General features: G+C 44.0%; 1 protein-coding gene and 1 pseudogene across 10 annotated transcripts in view; one reads left to right on the plus strand and one right to left on the minus strand.

The window, feature by feature from the left end:
• PHC2 (polyhomeotic homolog 2) overlaps positions 1–20,422 on the plus strand; it is a 105,113-nt gene that overhangs the window by 74,024 nt on the left and 10,667 nt on the right. For 7 of the 9 annotated variants that reach the window (XM_081305089.1, XM_081305087.1, XM_081305093.1 and 4 more), the window contains one exon: positions 69–234. In XM_081305089.1, the coding sequence (XP_081161215.1) occupies positions 69–234 (166 nt within the window). The other 2 variants (XM_081305095.1, XM_081305094.1) reach the window with 2 other exon arrangements.
• On the minus strand, positions 9,142–20,422 carry LOC308655203 (large ribosomal subunit protein eL39-like; annotated as a pseudogene). Its single transcript has one exon. The product of its transcript is annotated as a large ribosomal subunit protein eL39-like (transcript).

Genomic DNA, 20,422 nt, shown 5'->3' on the forward strand with positions numbered 1-20,422 from the left:
GGGGGTAGTGTGTGAGAATGCAGAAGCAGTTTATGAGAAGACCAATCTCTTTGTCCTGCCCCTAACAGCCCCAGCAGTGCTCCCCTGATGACTGGAAGGAAGTGGGACCTGGGGAGAAGAGTGTGCCTGAGACTCGGTCAGGTCCATCACCACACCAGCAAGCCATTGTCACTGCCATGCCTAGTGGCCTGCCTGTAGCCAAGAGCCCTAACATCCAGCAGTCTCCAGCTCACGGTATGAAGCATAGTGGGGCCCTTGGAGGAGGGGAGAAAGTCGGTCTTCCTAGCCATCCCCTGGCACATTTCACCTGAGCATCTGGAACGTGAGGGTAAACTGTAAACCCAATGAGGCAATGAGAAAGCTAGGCAGTTAGAAACAAGAGGGAAATGAGAAGCTGCATCAGGGATGCAGACAGAGGACCCAGGAGATATAGAAGGAAATTGGTAGAGAAAGAAAAGGAGAGTTGAAAGTTCTAGAGCCAGACTCTGCAAACTTCATTGTCACTGGTGTCAGATGTATGTGCAGATAGATGCACCAAGTTGAGAGTTGAGGTAAGGCATCCCGTTGTTGATTGTCTGCTTCATTTAGTATGAGAAATTTTCGATTTCTTGAAATTGGAAATATGGCAAAATGGTTGCCATATCTCAAAGATAAGGGGATCTAGAAGGGATTCAGAAAGCACCTTTGAGGGAATTGTGCTCAGCCCTGGAGTCCCCACCTGTCTGAGAGTTACCGCCCAGGATTTAGGAGGCTGGATCCCTCCTCCCTGATGGGAGAGTCTCAGCAGGACCTCCGCCCTCTATGGAGATCCATTTGCTTCCTTTCCCTCTCTGCCAGTTCGCACAGCAATCTTGGCCCACATCTCAGTGACATTTTGAGCCATGGGCCACCTGCAGCTCAGGGAGGCAGTTCAGTCACGATGCTAAGTGTGTGCTAGGAGTAGGGATGGAAGAAACCAGAGAAAAAGAATCTAGAAATTGAAAAAAGAGAAGGGAGGAGAAAAATACTTTGGAACAAGGTAGGGCTAAAAGTTTATAAGGACCTAAAAGGAATAGGGGATGAGATCAAGGAAATAGAAAGCAAAAGAATATGGAGAAAAGATACTAGAAAAATTAAATATGGGAAGAAGATCATCCGTTCTCATTGTACACTTGCAATGGTAAGAGGATCATCATTCTGGAAAGCAGCCTGGGGGTTTGGCTCACTGGTCCAGCACTTGCCTGGCATGCATGGGTCCTTGGGTCCCCTGGGTTCAATCCCCAGCACTGAAAAACCACACTCACACACACACACACACAAAAAAAAAAAAAAAAAAAAAAAAGGAAAAGAAAAAGAAAAGCAGGCCCGTTTTTTTCATTTATTTATTTATTTTTCATTTTTATTTTTTGTTTTAATTAGTTACACATGACAGTACGGGCCCATTTCTTTTTGGAATTGCTCTAATTATCAGAAAGTTGCTTTTCAAGTAAGCCAAAACCTGCCCTTCTGGAACTTGACCGTCACTGATGACGATTCTGTCTTAAAAATTTTAACAAGAATCCATCTCACAGTATCATTGACAGTTGTTATGTCTCCACCATCTTCCTCTAACAGAGAGAGAGAGAGAGAGAGAGAGAGAGAGATTGAGGCCATGCATGGTAGCATGTAATTGCAGCAATCCGAGAGGCTGAGGCAGGAGGATCACAAATTCAAGGCCAGCCTCAGCAACAGAGAGGCTCTCAGTAACTTAGGGAGATGCTGTCTCAAAATTTTAAAAAGAAGGGAGGGCTGGATGGAGCTCAGGGGCAAAGCACCACTGGGTTCTATCCTCAGTTCTAAAAAAAAAAAAAAAAAAAAAAAAAAAGAAGAAGGAGAAGGAGAGAGAAGAGAAGAGAAGGAGAAGGAGAAGGAGAAGACAATGACAAACCTCTCCAGGCTAAAGACCTGAGACTTTTTTCATTTTTCTCTATGACTTGTCAAAGCCTCCATTCCTACCATTCTAGACTTGCTTATCAATCCATGTTCTTTTACTTGTTTTTCTAAAGTGTGACATCCAAAATTAAACACAGTACTTCCAAATTAAAAAGTCACTAATCTTTATAAGCCTTTTAAGAGACAGGACTATTTCCTAGATCCACATGAAAAGGTAGGAAAGAACTAAAATTTGCTGAGCACCTACTATGTATTGGATACTCTTCTGTCCTTTACTCACTCATGATACCCCTGAGATAATTATTATTATCCCCATGATTCACAGGGGAAAAACAAAAGCCTAAAGGAACTACAGATCACACAACTGTGCAAGGGCATCAATCTGGCCCTGGCTCCCAGTGTAGTAATTCCCTCACCTTCCTTTATCGATGTACTGTGGCCCCATATTAACTCCTCCCACTCATGGGAATGGTGCTGTGGGTTCACAGAGTACTATGTCAACTGAATTTCAGAGGGTTGGATTTAGTTTTGGTTTTATTTCGGAGGGCTTTTGTTTTGTTTTGTTTCCCCATGAATTTGCTATCTTGCCTGGTCTCTCCTCAGTCTCAAACTTTCAAAATTTATATTTTGAACCAAAATATGATTAATTTTATCTTCTAAATGTTACCTTGTGAATTTAGCCCATAGTCCCATCCTAACAATAATTAGTGATAGTTAATACCTAACATTTATTAAACTCTTTCTAAAAGGCTTTACATACATTTCCTCATTTAATCCTGACAATAGCCCTCTGAATAGGAACTATCATTTATCCCTATTTTAAAAGTGAGAAAACTAAGGTACAGAAAGAATAAAATGTGGGAAAGGAATTTTTTATATATGAACCCTTTTTATTCATTATGCTATCTTTTCTACTTAGCTTTGCCACCTGTAATTATACAGTATGATTTCCTAGTCTTTTACCAATTTGCTGATAGGAATGTTGTATAGGACCTACCTGAGCTACATATCTGTCTCCAGGCTGTTGCTAATCAACATTCTTTGTTCAAGGACTTGTTATCCAACATCCCCTAAGTGAACTGACATTTGCCTACCTTCTTTCATCTTGTCCACAAAGCTCTCAAAATTATCTTTCTGCAGAGCACAGTGGCGTATGCCTGTAATCCCAGCGGCTCAGGAAACTGAGGCAGGAAGATCACAAGTTCAAAGCCAGTCTCAGCAAAAGCAAGGTGCTAAGCAACTCAGTGAGACCCTGTATCTAAATAAAATACAAAAGCGGGGGTGGTACTGGGGATGTGGCTCAGTGGTTATGATCAACCCATAAAAAGCATCCTGTTCTTGAGGTCTTATCTTATGAAAGAAGTAAGCCTTGCATAGTGGAAACAATTGCCAATCAAGCCTGCCTTAAATATCCATGCATTCGTGTATGTGTGAATGCCTGCACTGTTGGATGGGAGGCAATACACAGACTGTCTCAACCTTCAAGGAGTTTAACATCTGCAGGGAAAGATGTAAAGTACACAGGAAGAAAATTACAGTAAAAGCTAAGGTGCCATGTTAAATGCCATAGAAGAATCTTAGGTAAGTGCTTTACAAGTGGCAAGGAAGGAAATGTTACTGCCAGGTAGAGATTACAAGGATGAATTCCAGGGAGGAAGTGGCATTGTGCTAGATCAGGGATTGGCAACTACAGCCCCAGGGCCACATCCATCATAACCCTAGTATTAACAGTTTGCAAGCTAATAATGATTTTAACAATCAAGAGAATATTATTTTGTGATACAGGAAAACTCTATGAGATTCAAATTTCAGTGTTCATGGCGAAGTTCTATGGCATCTCTCATACCCCAATGACAGGGTGGAGTAGCTGGGCAGAGACCATGTGGCCTGTAAATTCCAAGATATCTCCTCTCTCTTCCCTTACAGAAAAAGTTGGTCACTGCATTTCTTGAGTCTGGAATATAGAAAGTTGAGGAAAGAGCATTCCCAGAAGGACCAGTGGAAGTTAAAGGGGTGGGGTCAGAAAGTATGGGTAAGTTTGGGGAATAGAGAGAAGCTGAGTATTCAATCCCTCATTACCTCAGTTTGTAAAGCAAAATATAATATGTAAGAAATGCAGAGACACGGGGGTAAGGAAATGTGAATATTAATAAAAAAGGGACTTGAAAAATAGTAAAGTGGAAAGAAAAGGAATGATGGGAAATGGAGAGAAGTAAAATTTAGAGAATGCAAAATAAATATAAAACGTGGAAACAAAAAAAAAGGTATGAGGCCAGAGGGTTAAAAGAGACAGAATGATAGAGAATGAATAGGAATACCAAGAAAGGCAAGATGGGGGAATATTGGGAATAGACAGAAATTCGCTGTGGTTTATCCCCAGCTCCTGGGGTGAGAATTGTGTCATGTTGTACATCGTTCGAACCCCACAGCTCTTAGCATGTTTTCTGAATGAGGGTGTTTCTCTAGACTGTTCAGGTTTAACTAGTGTGTTCTGGGAAGAAAACTAACATTTATTGGGCTCCCACTGTGCGTCAGACGCTGCAAGCAATTTGTAAATCAGTTAACCCTCACATTAAACCTAACGGGTAGGGATTACGCCCTTTATGGAGGTATGACTGGGTCACTTTAGTCATTACTTCCCCTCTCTGATCTTCGGTTCCCAGTGGGGAGGATAATGACCACTTGGAGGGTTATTGTGAGCACAGGACAGAGGGCGCGTTCACTTAGGCCCTGACACATACTCAGCCCTCAATTACTAGTGGTCGTTATTACGATGCTTGCCTTCCAGGCCCCACAGACAGTGAACCGTCAAGGCGGGAGTCACAGGCCACTCCGCCCCGGGGCACTTCTGCGGAGGACAGGGGCAACCGTGCTAGGGCGCGCCACTCGCCTCCCGAGACCCAGACCCGCTCGCCCGGCCGCGTTGCCCCGCGGACCCGGCCGTCCCCGCGGTCCCCGCCGGCCGCGCCTTCCGGAGGGCGCGGGCGGGGCTCCGGTGCACAAAGGAAGCGCGCGGCCCGGGCCCACGGCCCCGCCCCGCGCCCGTCCCGCCCCGCCCCGCGCTCGGGCCCCGCCTCACCCTAGCCCCGCCCCCGGCGGAGGCGGCCGCGGGAGCCGTCCCGGACGCGCCGCATTGTCTCCGCGGCGCTGCAGCCCTCGAGCGCCCGCCGCGCGCGCGCAACCCCAGCCGCCATCCGCGCCCCCGCCCGGGCCAGCGCCCCCGCCGCCCTTTGTTGAGGCCGGCAGAGCCGGTGCGGTCGGATGCGCCGCGGCAGCCCCGGGCCCCGGCTCGGAGGCTCCCGGCGGAGAGGAGGCGGCCCTCCCGGGCCCGGGACCCCGCGCGTGGCGGCGCCGGGCCGAGGGGCTGCATAGGCCCCGCCCGGCCAGGCCCAGCCGGGCCCTGGACAGGTCAGTGCCGGGGCGGGAGAGGGGTTCTCGCCTGGAGAGGCCGGGGCCGTGCGCCGCGCTGGAAACCCGGCACCGCCCTCCGGGCTGCGCGCGGCGGGCCTACTCGACTGCCAGGCCGTGCCAGCCGCTGCGCTCGCCGCCTCGGCGCCTGGGAGGTGCCCGGCCGCCGCCGCCTCGCCTGGGGACCCTGCTGCCCCGGCCGCGCAGCCTTGGAAGTCGCCGCGTCAGCTTCGCGTGCCGCAGGCTTCCGTGTGTCCCTGTCCCCGCACGCCCCCGCCCCGGCTGGTCGCCTCCCCGGGAGCACGATTTCCTGGGTGGACGGTCCGTTAGAGCAGGACTGCTGGCATCTGCTGCTCTTTACTGGGAGCGGACTACCTATCCCGGAGGCGCCTGCGGCCTCGCTGGAGAGTTTTGTTCTTAATCTAGTTCAGCCTCATGAGGTTTTTTATTGGATGGGAAAGGGACAGGCTGTTCCGTGCCTGTCCTCTCTTCCATTTTTAGAAGAGCGTTTTCTCTCCTTCCTGTGCCAAATGAAGGTATGCTACGTTTGTTAGTTCTTTGCGTTAAAAGCGGGATCTGATCGATTCTTTATTTAAATTTGAAGTCCACAGTGAGGGAAATAATTTGCCCAAGGCCAGGTTGCAAACCAGTGGTGAAGCTACATCTGAACGCCTAGCCCGTGGCACCCGCGTTGGATGCCAGTTTGTGCCAGTGCGACCCCCCTTTGCCAACCTAACCTTGGCCTTGCTGCCTGAGTAGATTTCACTAATACACTTTCGGTTCTGATCAACTTTCCTTTCCTTCCTACTCCAAACGTAGAATGTTTACCAGCTTCATGTCTGGTCTACAGAGCACACACTTTTTCTTTTTCCTGCTTTACAAAAATCAATGACAGCTTTCCTCTCACACAACTCCCCTCCTTGGATTCTTAATCCCCGCCTATTAGCATATTGGGCCTGGAGAGGATCCCTTGTGAAATAAACTACCAACCTAAATCTATAATATGTCTGCAATTTTTCTAGGATAGCCCCAATTTAAACTATTACGTCCCATTGTCTATCAGCCTGAGTGTGTTGATTTTTGGTTTAGAAAATAATGTTTCACTGTACCAGACCCTACTGTCTCTGCCTTTTCCAGCCATTTGGCCCTGGGGCATTACTGGGTAATCCAATTATCACTCACCTGGGATTTTTATTCCCCTCCTGAGTCAACCCAAATGTTGGAATTGCCAGGATTTCTAGGTCAGCATGAACATTACAGTCTGATGAAGCAAAGAAATTTCTTCTTGCTCCGTATTCCCCACTTCCAATCCTATCTTATATTCCAGTGCAGTGCAGGGCAGGTCACCTGTGGTGGTGCCTATTGCTTAGGGTTTAGCTTTGGGTCACAGGAGTATAGAGCTTCACATCATTTGGACTCTAGAGCATATCCTGCTTCATTAGCTATAGGGCAAGGAATTTTGTCTTGAATATTAATATACCAGTATAGCTAACTAGTTTGGGTTTTGTTTAGTTAGACTTAACACACCTTAAATTTTTAGGTAAAACACTAAAAGGTAAAATACAATGTTTGAGGTAAAACATTGTCCTAGTCCCTGTGGAGAATAAATAAAGTGCTTTTCACATATAAGCTTCAGTGTCTGGATTGAGGATGTGCCCATTTTTTAAATCAGCTGATAAGCTATGTTTTTTCCACGATTCATTTCTACATGTAGGCTCCAGCCCCTGCAAGGCAGGGACCATGGCTTCTGGCTTGGCTCCTTCACAAGGGCAGGCTTGTTTCACAGAGGGCCCGGCAGATGGGGAGTGGTGCTCTTTGGGCACCTGCCCTTTCCAGGCCCTGTTTATCACGTGAGTGCTGCTTTTCTGCCCACCCAGGATCTGTTTCCAGGCTTGCCCATACACACTGGGAAGAATAGATGCTTTTTTCCCCTCCATCCTCTATCTTGAGGAGTTGGGTAGCTTCGTAGTCCACTCTCCTGTTGTTCTCAAGTTGGTGTCTCAGTTACCCAACTGCTTTTCTACAAGTAGTCTTTCCTGTTTTCATCCCCTTATTTTTCCCCCAACTTTTTTTTACTGACATGTGGCATATAAGTACTAATGGATGTTGATGTTCTGTCACGTACCCACCTTGTAGCCCTGTCTGCTTCTCTTCCACATCCCATCTTAATTTCTAATTTACTTCATCAAGTGTACATGGTGTATTTTATTTCCTCCCCTTAGAGTAAAGAGGATATTGCAGCCTTCTTCCTTCTGTCACAGCTATGGTTCTCCTGCAGGTCTTCAGCCATTGCTTCTCTGTACCTTCCCTGGAGGACAGCCTCCTTGGAAATATATTGTTTTGTTCTCCAGACATACTCTGTCACTGACTTTCTCGTCCAAGCTGATTGACTCTGAGATTTCTCTTCCTGCCACCCAAACCCCTTCCCCCGTCTCTGACCTATGCCTGTTACTTTTTCTGGCTCAGCCCCAGAATCCACTCTTTTTCAGACCACATCCTTTTTCCTGCATTACTCATTTCCTGTCTCAGATGCTTTGGATCCCTGGTTCTGATCTTTCAGGGGGAGAGAGAATAAACTAAGTGAAGAGGAATAAATGGAGAGATGATCTTATAAAATTGAGTTTTTATTACCTCTGGCCCTGCATTCTCTTATATAGGTTGCCCTCTCCCTATATTGTCTTATTTAAGGAAATGCAAAGAGAGGAAAGGATTACTGTCTCAAAATTAGGAACTTCTTCCTGTATGCTCAGGAATATCTTATCTCTATTTTTTTTCCTGTTGTGAATATGTAAATAGGATGACTGATTGGCTTATACTCTTCCCTCTAGGTCTCTGTCCTACGTTGGGCTGTGGGTCTGATGTGGGCATTCTGTAACCATTTGCTGAATAAAGTTCACCTGCCTCCTGCCAGAGTCCCTTACTTCTAGACAGCATGAGTCAGCAAGCTCAAATGAAGTTAAAGTTAAAAACTATGGAATAGTGGTTTTGATCAGAACCACCAAAGGAGTATCAGATACTCCTTTTCCATGTTAATATGAAATTACCAAGGTTTTTTTTCCCCTTTTCTTGAGTTAGTCCATGTTTATATTAAAGTTTGTCCAGCTGTTCAATATTTAATCTCCAGACAGTAGATCCTACCCACAAAAAAATTCTGTTGTAAAAAGGTGCCTACTAGAGATGGGAATCAACAATGAGAATGAGCCGTCTTTTTGTTTTGTACCATTTTACAATTGAAATATGAAGGTGATGACTTTCTTGTGGTCAGGGGGAATCTCAGAAAAGTCACTGGGAGAGGCTTTTGGGTACTCCCTCAGGAAACTGCCCTGAATGAAGTGAGGCTGAGTGTTTGAGCCTGCCACCCCCCTTCCACCTCCCCACCCCAGTCCCTTCCACATGGAAAAGCCATGTGAGGTTGAGACCACCTTATGCAGCCTACTTTGTTAGGCCTTCGAGCTAATGACAGAAATCTTTCTCTTCAACAATTTAACAACTCCAGGCTGGATGACTCTCAAGGTAGAGGTCTGAACACATATAGATTTATGTTTTCAGTGTTTTTATGGCATGGATTAAACTATAACATGAGTAGTCATTTAAAAAGACTGAGCAGGGGCTGGGGGTGTGGCTCAAGTGGTAGCGAGCTCGCCTGGCATGCGTGCTGCCCAGGTTCGATCCTCAGCACCACATACAAACAAAGATGTTGTATCCGCCAAAAACTTAAAAATAAATATTGAAATTCTCATTCTCTCTCTCTCTCTCTCTCTCTCTCTCTCTCTCTCTCTCTCTCTCTCTCCCTCTCTCTCCCTCCCTCCCCCCCTTAAAAAAAAAGACTGAGTATATTTTTTGTTAAAAAATATGCCATTTAAGATCATTTTAATTACTTATTCACAAAATCAAGTAGTTGTAGGTTTTATTTTAAGTGTTAAAGTTTTAACTTTCATTTTTAATTAACTAGCTTCATCAGAGTTATTTGTAAATATAATCAGGGACAAAGTATCTTAAATTATACTTTATTTACAATGTGCATATTTTGGGAATTGTCAGGAAAATAACCATTTGTTTATCCAAGACAACATTCTTACAAATTCTGGACTTTTTTTCTTCATCAATAACAAAACTAGAATGTAAATGACATGGTCAAGAAATGGACTTTTTATAGTTCATCAAGAATTATGCAATTTTAAATTACTAGTTTTTGAAGATGAGTATTGTAAGAAACACAGCATGTGATTTAAATAAATTTTTGCCATGGGATTCATTATAAGACCATCTAAGCCATGATAGTAAACTTCATAGCTCTTATTTCTCTCTTCCCTTCCAAATTATTTATAGTTAGTGGGAAAGGACGTGCTTTCCTAGTCTTCCAAATGATGTCTTAGTTTAGATAAGTCCAAAAGGAAAGACCATTCTTTCTACATCTGCTAAAGAAATGATTACAGCTAAACACAGATTGCCAGTGTTCTGAGGATGAGTCCAGATGTTGAAAAAGAGTCCTGGTTTGCTCTTACAACTTTCTTGAAAGTGTAAGGAAATGTCTGTTTCTTGGATAAATTTCTTCTTAGCAGTGATATTATTATCATTTTTAAGATGAGATGACTGTTAGATGCCATGTTATAACCGGTCTTCTGTAGCAGATTAGGAAGACCAGTCCTGATACTGAATATCAAAACTGTTCACAAGAAAATGAAAGTTCATGTCTGCTGGGAGTTATTTTTAAAGCTTTTAGTTGCATTGCTATTATGTCTCAAATAGTGCATAATTATTCCTAGTTACTGATATCTTTAGTATATTTGAAACTATCCCTGTGTGGCTTAAAGCTATACAGCTATATTAAGACATTTGAAACACTTTAAAACAAAATTAATGGCAAGCAAATGCATTTTAAAAATCTTGATTAAATCCACATTTCCAGGCTTCCAGTATTCAGTATTAATCTGTTCTGTTAGTTGATTGGTGCTAAACAGGGTAGTTGAAAGCTTAGACAATGACTATGAGAAGAAGGGATAATGTTTTCCAAAAGAAATGTTCAGGATTGATTTATAAGGTAAGTATCATCTGGACTATTATGCAGGCAAGACAACTGGGACTGGGTGCATCCTCTACCCCACCATTTATTTGAGAATATTAGTGATCCTGTAGTTGGTAACTGAAAATAAATAACATGTCATAGTGGGGAAATGGTTGCTTTTCTACTGCCTGAAAATAATTAGAGCATTTACTAAATATTTCTAGATTCTTTTATAAGCTGGAAGAAATCCATCATCCATGAGTTTATTTTCAGCTTTTTAAACTCATTTCGAACACCAAAACACCTGCTATCATTACAAGTTCCATAAATTTACTAAATAGGTAAAGGGGTTCTTCCCTTTGTCTCAGGGTGAACCTGTTTTCTGGTTTCTGAAGTCCTTGTGCACTGTTTGCTTGATGACTCTGAGTCTCTTGATGGAAGATTCGTATAGAAAGGGAACCCGGCATTGCTTTCTTGCCCTTTGGATTAATAACTATTGATGGTGAATTGAGACTTGGTTTACCTTGAAGGGCATTTCTGTTTCTTGTTATCACTGTCAAAGTGAAGGTAACACTTTTTTTCTGAAACCCAACCCCAAGAGTGAAGCACTGGACACCCTGAGTAGCTAAGGCATCTAGGGGACACAATGATACCTTTTGAGGCCCAGGAAAGACTAGCCGCCCTGCGGAGATGAAGAGGCCAGGCTCGGTGAGAGCGAGGTTAGGGTTGCTTCCTAGTTTTCTCTCAGCTCTCAGTGATATTGCCACTCCCATGGCCAGGAAAAGCCTATCCCACTCTGTTGTGTTGCATTATCTTATTTATCCTTGCTGTAGCCATGTAGGACAGATACCCCCTGCCATAGATCAGGAAACTGAGACCAAGAGTACTTGCTGGCGTTATAAGCTGGGGTTTGTGCCTAGGGCCTTTCTGATCTCAAAGTCTTATAATGCCATGTAGCACAGCTTCTCTACACGTATTCAATGGCAGGCATTTCACCTATATAAAATAATATTGTAACCGTGCAAGACAGGCAATATGATCCTTCTCCTTAGAGATATAGAAAGCAAGGCCCAGCAGGTACTGAGTGCCTGAAGCCACACAGATCATCACAGATGGAGCCCCGTACATGAGCCCAGATCTGACTCTAGACCCAGTGCTCCTTCCTCCCTGCCATTCTTCCTTCCATTTACTTTGATCTGGATACCTCTGTGAGGCCTCTCCCCTGGCCCCAGACTTGTATTGCCTTTTGAAATCATAGCATCTGCCAGAGTACTGTACTGTGAGACCACCTGGGAGCCATGAGCTCCTCACTGCATACCATCGTGTGACTGGCCTCCATTGCCAGTGCTAAACAGAACTCTGAAAACTACCTTGACCCCTTGCAACCAGGGCTAGCTATCATTCCTGACGCACTGGCCTGTTGGAAGTCACCCTGTGGTCCTGCTATTGTGTTTGACCTGAGCCCTATTGTGGTCCCAGCCTGTGGCCTGGGAAGCAGTTCAAGCCGCTGCTTGGAAATCCCCCATTGCTCCCAGTTGTCCTGAGCTGCATGGGGGAGGGCAGCTGTTCGCTCCATTGATTCTTTCCCTCCTAGCTGGGGTAGCAGCTTGGAAGACATTCAGCTGTTTACAATTCAGCTTATGTACACGTTAGCTGGGGATTGTGGGTGAGTCAAAAGGGCCCCTCTCTTTGCCTGTGTCCTAAGAGACAGCATGAAAGTCAGCTGTATGGTAATGGCTGCCAGCAAAGGAGGAGCCAGCCTCTCTAAAAGATGTCTCAGCCGAGGTGCTTGAGAAGACTTCTTGCTACCCAGACTCAAGAAGGTCATTCTGCTAGCCAGCTTCCTTTCCTGCATGGAACCCCGCCCCCCGCCCCCCCCCCCACTGAAAAGCTCACCATTGTGCTGGGCAGGATGCCCCAAGAGGTCCTCCTGTCATTGCTGTTTCTTCCCTTCTGTCAGGTTTTTCAGAGCAAGCTGCTCTTGTTGGCAGAGCTGAGAAGGGTGCTGGGGGCAGGCTTGTGATGGCACCCCGTGTGAGAGCCACGGCCTTTGTGTCCTTCAGGCAAGGAGGTCTTGCACGTCTGACAGCCTCATCCTTAGCAGCACTGAAAAGATTACAAACATTTGGCACTGGTTCCTCTGGTTTTTCCTGTCTGTGGTACTCAGTACCTGAGGGTGGGAAGGGGCTTAGAATTTTTTCACTACTAAGAGCTCCTTTGATGTGTGTTCTAGAAGATACTGCCTTCCAAGTGGCACTCGTTCATCTTGGTTCTAAAATGCACACTTAGAACATGTATAATCTGCAAAGAAGATGCATGTGTGATCTTGTGTAAATTTGTATAAAAAATTTTGTGAGGGAGATGGGTCGTTTTAAAGTTGGGGAACTTCTTTTAAATAACATGTTTATCCCTGTTGAAGGTAGATGCACTGTTTCCTTTTAAGTGTCTTGAAATATTGGATGTAACTTGTGGGTTCCCATTAACCTGTTCAGGATCCTGTTCTTATTACCCCAGGAATCTCGTTCCAGTTATTACTTACCAGACCACATGTGATAGATATCTGGCCTCTGCTTCAGAATGTCCCAGAATGCATTCTGCATTTTCGCCTACTTTTCCTAGGTCCGTTTCTGCTATCCCATGACTAAACAAAGCCCAGCTCTCCCTCCAGTGCTCCACTTGAGCAGTCCATTCAGGGAAATCTAAAGCACTGGATTCTGACCCCTGACTAGCTTTTGTGACCTTGGGTAAGTCACCTCACCCTGAGACCACGTTGCTTTATTAAAATTAAGAGGGTTGAGGCTGGGGTTGTAGTTCAGTGCTAGAGCGCTTGCCTAGCATGTGTGAGGTCCTGGGTACGATCCTCAGTACCACATAAAAATAAATAAAATAAAGGCATTGTGTCCAGCTACAACTAAAACAAAATGGGATTCATGAAATGCACTTAAAAAAATTAAGAAGGTTCAAGATCAATGTAATGTTTTGAGCAACCAATAAATTTCTGATGTTAAAAAAAAAAATTTAAGAAGGTCAACTCAGGGCCCTCAAGCTCTTAAACCTTTGTAAGTTAGTGCCCCATCACCAAAACAATCACTGTCTATACCCCCCCCCCACAACATATACACACCTCTGTCCCTAAGTAGGACTAACTTTTAATCCTCTCAGCTGAGTACTCCATTACCAAAACAATCACTATCCCTCCCCCCACAACACACACACACACACACACACACCTCTGTCCCTAAGTAGGACTCATTTTTAATCCTCACCAAAACAATCACTGTCTCCCCACTCCCATACCTCTGTCCCAAAGTGTGTGAGGGAGAGCACTTATTTGAGTGCAGTGATTCACAGTAAAGTGTAAATGTCTGTAGGTATACACTTGATTTGAAAGAGGATTGTTAACCTGAGAATCTCTAATTGATGGGCTCCCTGAGGGTCCCAGGATAGAGCTCCAGCCTGCCTCCCTGACCCCAGTCCTCCTCTTCACTTTCCTCTCCTGGGAGTCAGGGGGAGGAAGGGTGTCAGTAAATTGGTATTCTTGGAATGCACCTCCTTCACTTTCAGAGTGCCACTGACCTTTTGGGGGGTGGCACATATATAAACTAGAGATTGTAAAGGGTGGCCCCAGACCTCTCTACAGCTTACCAGTCGGCAAGACGGCAAGCATGTTGCTGGGACCAGAGCGGGTGGTCTGCATCTGTCTGTCTCCTGGATATGAATTCAGGGAGTCACTTTGCAGGTGCTCCTCTCACCTCTCTAGAGCAGGTGGTTCCTGAGGAACCCTGCTGTTACCCTCCACCACTGCTTTGTCACTTACTGGGCCTGCTAAGCACAGGCACAGAGCTGTCAGCACCCAGCATTTTATTGGCAGTCTTGTCTTGCCATTTGTGGAGCAGAATTTGCCACAAGAAGATGATCCATGTTATTACCTAACTCTGCTTCCTAAGTCCTTGAGTGGCTTCATTAGCTCTGTCTTATTCCTGCTGTCACCAAACATGGGCAGATAGAAGTCTTTTAAATTAAAACAATTTTAAATTAAAGCAATCCTTCCTCATGTCTAGAGAAAGGAGGAAATGGCCATTGGCCAGGCAGAGGAGGTAGAAGCTCTGCTTGTTCTCCATTTTCTCTGTTGTCAGGTCTTCCCGGCTCATCAGACTTAGGTGTACTCACTTAGAATGAGTGCTAGACCATCTGATACCCCTTGCAGTGTTAGTACTGAGTCATAGTCCAGCATAATGAATGGTTTTGTTTTATCTGTGCATATAAAGAACATTAAAATTGGTCTGAAGTAGCCAGATGTGGGACCAGTTGGACCTTTGTCTTTAGGGGCTAGAGAACAGGGTCTCTCTGGACATCCACCCATGTGTCCTGAGGGGCAGGCCATTTTTCTAGGCGCCTCCTGGCTTTTGCCTCTAGAGGTCACCCTCCCTTGCCAAGTTCCTGAGTCTGGCATAAATGTTTCAGAGAGGACAGGAAATCTGAAATTCTGGATGCCTGGGCTTGGCTCCAGACTCCAGGGCCGTATCTCCCCTCTGCTGAGGAAATCCCCACTGTGACATGAAGAAGTAGGCCAAAGAATAGCCATTCTTTATAACCAGGTACCCAGAAATGCCACCCCTGAAGATGGATATCAGCCTAGTCTCTCTCAAATCATGATAGCTCCAAAAAGCAATTCATAGATCTCAGTTGGTGCAGAGTTGCTTGTTTTAATATTGGGGAGACCTGAACTCTTTATGTTGACAATGAAAACAGAGACTCTGGGTTCCATACATTCCAGTGTAACAGACGTTGAGCATTGGTCCTGTCTTGGACATCAGGTTAGCTCCTGAAGGCATAGAGGTAAAAAAAGTATAGCCCCCTGCTATGCTTAGCAGAAATGACCAACCCCAAAGCAGATAATTTCATAAACATAGGACAGAGAAGGGATACTGGATGGTCCTTCCTATCTCGTCCTGCATAAGGACGATGTCTGCCAAAGCCTATAAATGAGACTAGAATGGCAAAGCAGCCTAATTTTGAGCAGACATTTTGCAAGTATCCCCAGCCCATGCTATTTTGTTCATGTTTTGTTCATTCTTACCCAGATGCCTAGCCATTTCAAGGCAAGCTCCACCCACCCAGTGGAGCTTGGTTTTACTTCCCTTCCCAGCGACTTCCAGGAGCTCAGGGTGGCCTGCCCTACCACTCCATTTCAGGTGCCAATCTGAATAAAGGCATCTGAGACCTGTGGGAATCCCTGGAAGCACTTTCAGCCCCAGGACTGGCTAAGAGAATAGAGTAAGGAACCGAATTCCATAGACTGTTTCTTTGTCTCTTTCATCTGGCCTCAGGGCCAGCAGGGCAGGTTTTTGCAAGTTTCTCTGTTAAGCTGCTTTCCCCCAAGCAGGCCGAAAAGCAGTCTGGGAAAGCGGGAAGCAGATTAAATTAATCTCAGTGTGCTGAGCTTGGCAGGGGGTGAGATTGTATTTGGTCATTCCAGAAATAGCCCGTACTCCTTTGTTACTAAAGCAGATGTGGAGTTATTGGCCTAGAAGATGACTGCACAGCAAAACAGCTGTGGACCTTTGTTATTTATAAAACATCCTCCCTTCTGTCCCTTGGATTCTCTCTCTCCTGTAATCTTCCCCAGGGCTATAATGGAGAGTGGGAGCTTCCAGTTAGGGTGAAATGATTTATTAGTTAGTCTTCTCTTTTAATGAGAGATTCAAAGTCTTTGCTTCCCAGAGGCAAGAACTGGTTCTGTAATATCTGGGTTGGGCTTGAAGAAAGAATCTGACCTCAAGACCAAGCCACCCCACCCCACCATTTTACAGGCAAATCAATATGCACAGGCCTGAGAACAGGGAGATTGCAATAGAGCAAGGACAGAGGGATCCCATAAAAGGGGATAAGATATCAGGAACTGTTTAGTAATGACTATTAATGAAAGGTGAAAGGTGGGAGTGACCCCAGAATTCAGAGAGAGTGGATTAATTCCATTGTTAACCCCAGAGGTTAAACTAAAGCAAGGGGTATACTTGCTTCCCCCTACCTTTTATTTAACAGGATGTGCACTGTTAAATTTAAAAAAGAAAAATCTCATCAATGAGATCACTCAGATGATTACATTTGATATGTTATGTTCAGTATTGACTGGGCACCTGATGTTTAAAAGTGTAGACAAAGAAGATCAAGGATGACTAAGAACTCACACTTTTTTTTTCTTTTTGTATCAGAGATTGAATCCAGGGGTGCTTAATCACTAAGCCATGTCCTCAGCCCTTTTTATTTTTATTTTGAGGGCAGGGTTGCTTAGGACCTCGCCAGATTCCTGAGGCTGGTTTTAAACTTGTGATCCTCCTGTCTCAGCCTCCCAAGCCACTGGGATTACATGCGTGTACCACTGCACCCAGCTAAACTTGCACCATTTTTACATAAGGAGTAGTTGAAAGAGCAAACTGGGTTGCCTGGAGGAGAGATTACCCTAGAGTCTGGAACAGCACCCTTCATTTCATGCGGTAAGGTGGCACTGCACTGCTGTTCACAGCAACACAGTTAAGCAGATATCAGCATTCTTATTTTATACCCTGGTGTGTTAGTCCACTGTGACAATACCTAAGAAAAACAACTTGGAGGAGAGATTTATTTTGACTCATATTTTGGTTTCAGAGGTTTCAGTCCATGCTTGGCTGGTTCCTTTGTTTTGGCCCTGAGGAGAGACAGAATGTCATGGTGAAGAATGAGGTGAAGGAAAGCAGCTCAACTAGTGGCAGCTGGGAAGGAGACAGAAAGAGAGGAAGGGACCAGGGATAAGATATGGTACCCAAGGGTACATCCCCAGGACCCACTCCCTCCATCCATTTCCCTCCAATCCTCCTACAGTTTCCAACACCTCCCAGTAGTCATTCAGCTCTGGCTTCCTCAATGAATTAATTCATTGGTGAGGTCATAGCCCTCATGACCTGGTCATTTTCTGAAACTCACCTCTGTACATTGCTGCATTGAAGACCAAGTCCTCAACACATGAGCCTTTGGGAGACATTCCAGATCCAAGCCATAATACATGAAACAGGCTTGGAGGGGGACCATGACCCATCATAACTTGTTCAGTAATAGAGACCAGTCTCTAAGCCAGGTCTAAGCCTATGTTTATGCTCAGTGTACACATCCATCTGGCCTTGGTCTCCTCAGTCTTAAGGAACAGGACCTGGATTAATTGGGCAAAAATGTATAGGACAGATTTGGTGCTCATTATAAGGAAGAACTTTTAAGTTGCATGATGCTCGGTACAAACAAGGTTCATAGGTAGCAGATTTCTTTGTCACTGGAAGCATTCAAACAAATGCTAGGAAATCCCTGGGTGAGGTACTATGGAGAACATTGGTGAGACATAGACACCTACGTTGTCCAGTTTTATGATCTGTGGTTCATGAGATTCCTCAGGGAGTGTTTTACTAGGCTCTAATTAGGAGGAAATCACCATCATCTAAAAACAACAATTTTAGTTTTTATGTTTTAACATGTATCCATCACTTTAAATAATATATGCATTTGTTTCTTTGTATTTAAAATATTAGAAAGTAAGAACCGAGGAAAATGTAATTGTGTAAACATAGACTTAAATATTTAAAACTTAAAAACAGAGAAACAATATGATTGATTGTCGTTAACTCAGTTCTAGCTATTCATGGATAGTGAATATTTTTCAGTTCCCAGATACCTTTACAAATTAGAAAGACTAATTCCAAAAGGGGAATTTTTTTCATCTCTTCAGAAAGGCAAAGCTATTAAATTATTTTTCCAAATGAATATAGACACTTAAGGGAATTTTTCTAACTTGTGCGTCAAACAAAAATTAATTTTAAAAAACCCTCATCAGTCACTTCTTCTGAACGACTTCTTTGGCTGAACTCTGAAGTTTATCGTATAAATGAATTGTGGAATGACATGTGTCATAGACAGTGCTTTTTTCATTGAAAAGATTTATCCTGATTTATTGAGCCTTAGGACTACTCGTAAGCAAATGAGCCCAAAGGAGGCAAAGGCCTGTTGTGACCCAGGTAAAAAACCTTTACTACTAAAAAAAAAAAAAAAAAAAAAAAAAAAAAAAAAAACCTTTATTAAATGTGTCTATTTCAATTTCCCCATGCTGCATAATTTCCATTTCATCATGATATTTTGGGTTCTTAATATGAAATAACATCTTCATGTAATGTTTTGTGCAAAAATTACTTACCTAACAAAGGTACTGAAATCATTTTTTAAAATCTATATCATATACCACTGAGTTGTGCTTAATATAATAGGTGGGTTGCAATAAGGAAATGGCTTCTCCCATTTCGTTTTTAGGAAGTTCCAGGTTAAAGGCAGCTCAGCTCAATGGACAGTTGGTGGTGGTAGAGAATGACCCTGGGTAGAGAAGCTGGTGAGAGCTTAATAATAATAATAATAATAAGGCCATGAAACCTTACTGTGTAAGCAGTGAGGCAACTCAAGAGTGATGCTGTTGGTAGTAGAGGGAAGGTGATCTGCTGCAGTGGGGTTGCATAAGGCACCTTGTCACACTTTTTTGGAGTACTTTTAGGTCTTCTATAGGAAAGCTAGGTGATCCACAGAGAGATGGAGGGATTTGTTGAGTGTTGGAGTGGATATAAAGCTGTTTACTGGGTGGGGGGCTTGATAGCCCAGGACCACAGAAGCAAGACAGAAGGTCCTAGACCTGTGTAGCATCTTCTGTGGTGGAGAAAGAAAATTTATGCATTTCTTAATGCAGTAACCTTCAAAAACCAGTGTCTGGATAATTCAGATCCATATGGTAGTGTCTGGTGTTGGTTTGACATGAAATCTCTTGGCATCAATTTCTGGGGTTCAGTCCCCAAAGTTTCACATATTTATTAATGAGCCACCCAAAACCAGTACTATAGCACCTTTGTAACTAAAGAAAGCTCACATTCTCAGTTAAAAATTCTCAACTGTCCAGATAATGGTGACATTTTCAGCTTGATGTGACAAGACGATCATAACCTTGATACAGCATAAATATGTGTACCTTTTCATGTGTAATTCCTTAGCTCCAGCTTGGTTCTCCTCCAATGTCTCCTCTTAGAATTGTACCTGATTTTATTATCAGTTTTCACTCAAATCCATTGGGGAATGGGACTATTTTGCTTTCGTTTCTTGGCCAGAAATTGCTTGATCCTGAAAGTTTTATGAGAAAACATGGATCTCAGGGCTTTGCTATTCCCAGGGCTCTTAAAATCTAGTCCTCTAGCCAGGGATGATAATGACTACCTGTAATCCTAGTGACCTGGGTAACTGAGGCAGGATAGCAAGTTCAAGGCAGGCCTGAGAAACTTAGTGAGGCCCTCAACAATTTAGGGAGACCTTGTCTCAAAATAAAAAAAAATTAAAGGGCTGGGGGTATAATTCAGTGGTAGAGTTACCCTGGGTTCAATCTGTAGTTAAAAAAAAAAAAAAAAAAAAAAAAAACCTCCAAGGAACCTCACAGAAGGTTCATGTAACCTTTGATCATCAGACTCCAATACACCCTAAACCTTATATGTACATAGTTTATACATAGTTTAGCTTTTCTTCCTGGTTTTAAGTTTCATCTTGAATACAACTTAATTTTCTCCCTCAAATTGAATGTTATTTTATTTGTCAGAATCAGTATTGCCCAAGGCTTTACCTCCTTAAAGACACAACTTTTGACTGATTAAACTGTTCTTAGCACAGCTGAATGTTGGAGTGGATATAAAGGTACTGAAATCATTTTTAAAAATCTGTATCATACACCACTGAGTTGTGCTTAATATTATAGGTGTGTTACAATAAGGAAATGGCTTCTCCCTTTTCCTTTTAAGGAAGTTCCAGGTTAAAGGCAGCTCAGCTCAATGGGCAGTTGGTGGTGGTAGAGAAATGCTGCTAGTTGAGTTGCTGAGGAACTGATTACACACTTGGTGGTGTGTCCATTGAAACAGTACCACTTTTCAAGTAGGTCCTTGAGGAAAGGGACTGCTTGGGTTGGTGTTGGCATTTGGTGGCACACTTTGAGTTCCTGCTGTCCCTCTTCAGGCCTGATCTCTGTTCTGATCTCTGCTGCTTTGTTTCTCACTCTCC

This window comes from Spermophilus citellus (genome assembly GCF_964194105.1).
Source record: "Spermophilus citellus genome assembly, chromosome: 9".
NCBI classification, from domain to species: domain Eukaryota; kingdom Metazoa; phylum Chordata; class Mammalia; order Rodentia; family Sciuridae; genus Spermophilus; species Spermophilus citellus.